The following is a 4880-nucleotide window of genomic DNA, read 5'->3' as shown; positions in this document are numbered from 1 at the left end:
TTTAACATATAAAATAGACAACCCAAATTTAAATTATGACGACTCATTTATTGATTTTATTCTGAATCGTTGAGAAATAACTTTTTATTAATGACCTGAGCAGATTTTCTAAGTACATAGAAAAAAAGTGTAAGGTCCTTTATATGAATTTTAATTTTCAATAAAGCATATAATCACTTTTGTATTTTTATGTACTAGTAGTAAACTATTACCGAAACTTGTGCATGTGTATGATGATCTTCTGCAAAGTTATTCTCTGCCACATGTGACATTTGGACCCATGATGTTTCCAACTATAAATTAAATGTCTCTAAAAATCAAAGATTTTCTATGAAAATATAATTGAGTTCACAAGTAAGTGAGTAACCAAGTCATCAGACACAAGAAAGGGAAATGGAGAGAGAAGAACACCAAAAGGCGTCTCTCCATTCTCCTTTGGTTCAAGATTGGGGAGAGCAGGACAAAACAAAATCAATAGAAAAGAGTGAGGTACTTGAAGAAGTGAAGAAGCAGCTATGGCTATCAGGGCCTTTGGTATCTGTGAGCTTGCTCAATTATTGCCTGCAAGTCATATCTGTCATGTTTGTTGGTCATCTCGGCGAGTTGCCGCTTTCCGGCGCTTCAATGGCCACTTCTTTTGCCTCTGTCACAGGTTTTAGCTTATTGGTTAGTCTTCTTTCCCTTTCATCTTTGATATCATGATATATTCAATTGGATCCTATGTTTTTATTGGTTGATCATAAATTGATTCAATATGAAGCAGAAACATTGTCAAGTGTTACAAACTTAGTCTATCAAGTACTGTTACAAAATGGTACATTAGCAAATTAAGGTTAAATTACTCTGTCCTTTCCTGTAATTTCACCAAATTTGTAATAAGTCTCTGTAATTTAAAGGAAAAGTTTATGGGCCAGCAACTTTGTTAAAATCTGGCCAGCGTGCAACCAGCAAAGAAAAGTGAGTCATTGGATGAAATCTCATACTAATTTCACACCATTAAAACCATCATTGATGGCTATTTGATGGCTACAAATCACAAAAGTTACTGTCTCCTAGCATTCCTTTAATTTAAAAGCTTTCAATCGAGTTTCTATGCCGTTTTGTCCCGGGCTAAGTTGAACGCCCTTTCCTTTCTGATAACTCTTAATATTTTTAGCACGGCAAAGACCTAACTACAAAATTTAAATAGCATAAGGCTAAGGATTAATTTTTAAACTAAAGGACTTATTTGTAATTACAAATCTATTAAAACTATATAGACTGATAGAGGAATTTAAGGTAATATTTTATCTAAATTGATAGTTATATGTAAACGGATGAAATTTGCGGATGGTAATGAAGATAGAGAATGGATCATAGTTGGTTTTGTGTTTTAAACAGGTGGGAATGGCTAGTGCCTTGGACACCTTATGTGGGCAATCATATGGAGCAAAACAGCACAGAATGTTAGGCATACACATGCAGAGAGCAATGCTGATTCTCATGATTGTCAGCGTTCCGCTCGCGGTTATTTGGATCAACACAAGATCAATTCTGATGTTTCTTGGCCAAGATCCTGAGATTTCTACAGAAGCAGGAAGCTATGCTCAGTTAATGGTTCCAAGCCTGTTTGCTTATGGCCTTCTTCAGTGCCTAAACAGATTCTTGCAAACACAGAACATAGTGTTTCCAATGGTGTTCTGCTCTGGAATCACTACTTTGCTACATGTCCTTATTTGTTGGATTATGGTGTTCAAATCTGGATTGGGGAGTAGAGGAGCTGCCATAGCAAATTCTATATCTTATTGGATCAATGTTTTATTGCTCTCACTTTATGTCAAGCTTTCTCCTTCTTGTGCAAGGACTTGGTCAGGGTTTTCTAAAGAGGCATTTCAAAATATTCCCTCATTTCTTAGGCTTGCAATTCCTTCAGCTGTTATGGTTTGGTAAAATATCCAACTCTTTAGAATTTGTGTACATTCATAACTCAATGTAGTTCAATTAAGGAACCAACTTTTTTAGGTTAACATCAGTCAACATTTTTTAATCATAAAATTTAAATTTTAAATTTTATATCTTAAATTCTAACTCTAAATCTTAAATTCTCTAAACACAAAGATTAAAAAAAATAATTTACAATAAAAAGAAAAAAAGTTGACTAATGTTGACTATTTAAAAGTTGATTCCTTATAATTTTTTTAAGGAAAAAATACAAGAACTAACTTCTAGTTAGCAAACATTAGTCGACTTTAGTATTTAGGTTTATAATTTAGAATTATGATTAAGTATTTATGATTTATGATTTAGAATTTAAGATAGATATAATAATTTTAAAATAATTGACTGAGATAGACCGGAAAAAGTTAGTTTTCTAACAATACACTTTTAAATCAAAACCAAATGCATTTTTTGTTACCTTTTCAAAACATTAAAGTTTTGACTCTTGATGAGATCTTATTGACTCCAATTTTTTGTTACCATTGTTATGGTGAACAGCTTGGAAATGTGGTCATTTGAAATGATGGTTCTCCTTTCCGGTCTTCTTCCAAATCCACAATTGGAGACATCAGTTCTTTCTATTTGGTTGGTTTCTCATTTCAGATACTTTTCTCAATCATACTACAGTACTACACATAACTTGCATTAACTATTGTAACAATTATTGTTTTGACCACCCCATTGTTTGTTTTCTTAGCTTGAATACAGCAGCAGCAGTTTGGATGATACCCTTTGGACTCAGTGGAGCTGTAAGGTTAGTATTTCTTATGAAATCTCACAGTCACATGATAATTGCAACTTACTAATATTCAAATACTCATCTTTCAACTTACTAATATACTGTTACAGATATAACTCTTCGTTTGCCTCTTCCTATCAGCTTAAGCTTTTTAGTTTCGTGACATATTATGTATTCCTGGTAATGGTTGTGTGATTGTTTCAGCACTCGCGTCTCGAATGAACTTGGAGCTGGTAATCCCAGGACTGCACGCTTAGCAGTGTGTGTTGTGTTAGTAATGGCCATCATTGAGGGACTCATAGTTGGATTAGTACTAATATTAATTCGCCACGTTTGGGGCTATGCGTATAGTAACGAAGGCGAAGTGGTCGATTATGTTGCAGTTATGCTGCCAATTCTTGCAACATCCAACTTTCTTGATGGGCTCCAATGTGTTCTTTCAGGTTTTTTTCTCATTCTTTTGGCCAAATCTTGTTGATACAAGTCAATGACTCCCAACATTTTTTAAGAGAAAATTGCAAGAAAGAAGTAATATTCTGCACCATGTGCTAGTTTACATTTTCACTTAGGATTTTTTTATTTTTTTCTTTTTAATCCGAGGCATATTTCAGTAATGAAACAGGACAAGGAAGTTTTGATTTGAAACAACCAATTCTAGAAAGGAAGATGTAAACTACAGTGATTTTGTATTTTAATAAACATGACTATGCTACGTGTACACCAAAATCAGCCACCAGTATAAAATACATGTTGGAATATGAATACACATTGAAAATAAATTATATCACACATGTATTTATACACAAATACATTGGTGGCTAATTTTAATGGCTGATTTTGGTATACGAAATCATTTTTGTAATACACAAGATGATAACACCAACTACAATCCTAGGACTTGATCTTCTTTTGATTCTGTAATCAATTTTGCATAAAATATATGAATGGCATCACATTCTATTCCCTATGAAAAAAGAAAATGGAAATTAATGGATCTAATTTTTTCTAAAAAGGAAGTCTTGAAAAGAAACTTACAGTGAAATGTTAATTAAGAATGCAACTTTAGTGAGACTGTGCTCTATCAGCATTCCCTTTTTTTTGTACATCCTTAGATGAATGCATCTAAATAGAAGATATCAAGATAAATGATCCAATGATATACCAAAAAATGATAATGATAGATAAAATCATAAAGAGAGGTGAAAACTCAAATGTTTTTATATGAAGTTGATATTTGAGAACTTTAGATGATTTGACAAATTTGACTAAATTATCATCTAACAGTTTTCAACTATCAACTTCACATAAAAACAACTGCACGTGAGTCTTTACCTAGAAGAGAATCGACAGAGTCTATGATAACTGCCTGAGTTAGGAGAATGATTCATTGTGCCAACTTGTATAATTGCAGGCACTGCTAGAGGATGTGGTTGGCAGAAAATTGGCGCATATGTGAATCTGGGATCATACTACTTAGTTGGGATTCCATCAGCTATTCTCTTGGCTTTTACGTTTCATATTGGCGGCAAGGTGAAAAAAAAATTAAAAAAAAAAAAACCCAAGTTTCATTCCTTTGTCACACATATGTATAATCAGTTAATCACCTGATTTTTATTATACTGTGTAGGGGTTATGGCTAGGGATCATATGTGCACTAATTGTTCAAGTACTTTCTCTACTGACCATTACTATAAGAACTGATTGGGACCAAGAGGTTAAGTAGTTTTTCATCCTTTCATTTTTTATTTATTTATTTTATGATGGGTGCTGATGTGGCTATATAACTATTTGTTATAGGCAAAGAAGGCTACAGATAGAGTCTTTGATTCAATCACACCAGACAGTATAGTCTCATGAAGCTGCAATAATGTCATATCCACGCACACTCTCTGTAGGTTCTATTTTTTGGAAGAAAGCAAAGCAAACTTTGTTACCATTCTTAGAAAAGAAAATTCTAGCTTCACTATGCAATTATATATGGTTGAGTTGGAAAAAAATTCTCCAAAGTGAAAGATTAATAAAATAATCAAATAAATTATTAGATTTTATTTTCTTATATATCAACCTTCTCACTCTAGAGAATTTTATTCCAATGGATTAATGGTTTGTAGTTTTGGCTAAAAACAAGGGTTATATACATCTATGACCTATTATATTTAGCAAA

The 4880-nt window shown here is 32.8% G+C and overlaps 1 protein-coding gene across 2 annotated transcripts; it reads left to right on the top strand.

Annotated features, from left to right (window-relative positions):
- Nucleotides 252–4774, top strand: LOC107644232 (protein DETOXIFICATION 16). 2 transcript variants are annotated; one of them, XM_021102821.1, is made up of 8 exons: nt 252–666; nt 1381–1925; nt 2476–2562; nt 2675–2731; nt 3068–3159; nt 4128–4246; nt 4344–4430; nt 4514–4774. In XM_021102821.1, the coding sequence occupies exons 1-8, from the start codon at nt 394–396 to the stop codon at nt 4571–4573; spliced, it is 1320 nt and encodes a 439-aa protein (XP_020958480.1). In that variant the 5' UTR covers nt 252–393; the 3' UTR covers nt 4574–4774. The 2 variants fall into 2 exon arrangements, with proteins under 2 accessions (XP_020958480.1, XP_016203529.1); XM_016348043.2 differs by having other exon boundaries at nt 2921–3159.

The sequence above is a fragment of the Arachis ipaensis genome, chromosome B05 (assembly GCF_000816755.2).
Source record: "Arachis ipaensis cultivar K30076 chromosome B05, Araip1.1, whole genome shotgun sequence".
Lineage (NCBI taxonomy): Eukaryota > Viridiplantae > Streptophyta > Magnoliopsida > Fabales > Fabaceae > Arachis > Arachis ipaensis.
Note: the sequence above shows the minus strand (reverse complement) of the source record. Positions and strands in the feature narration are given on the sequence as shown.

What these genes read in the sequence shown, in the direction of transcription:
- LOC107644232 (XM_016348043.2), top strand. Translation starts at nt 394, where the DNA reads ATGGAGAGAGAAGAACACCAAAAGGCGTCTCTCCATTCTCCTTTGGTT. An exon ending in GGACTCAGTGGAGCTGTAAG is followed by an intron (nt 2,732 to 2,920) that starts GTTAGTATTTCT and finishes TGATTGTTTCAG; the next exon opens with CACTCGCGTCTCGAATGAAC. An exon ending in GCTCCAATGTGTTCTTTCAG is followed by an intron (nt 3,160 to 4,127) that starts GTTTTTTTCTCA and finishes GTATAATTGCAG; the next exon opens with GCACTGCTAGAGGATGTGGT.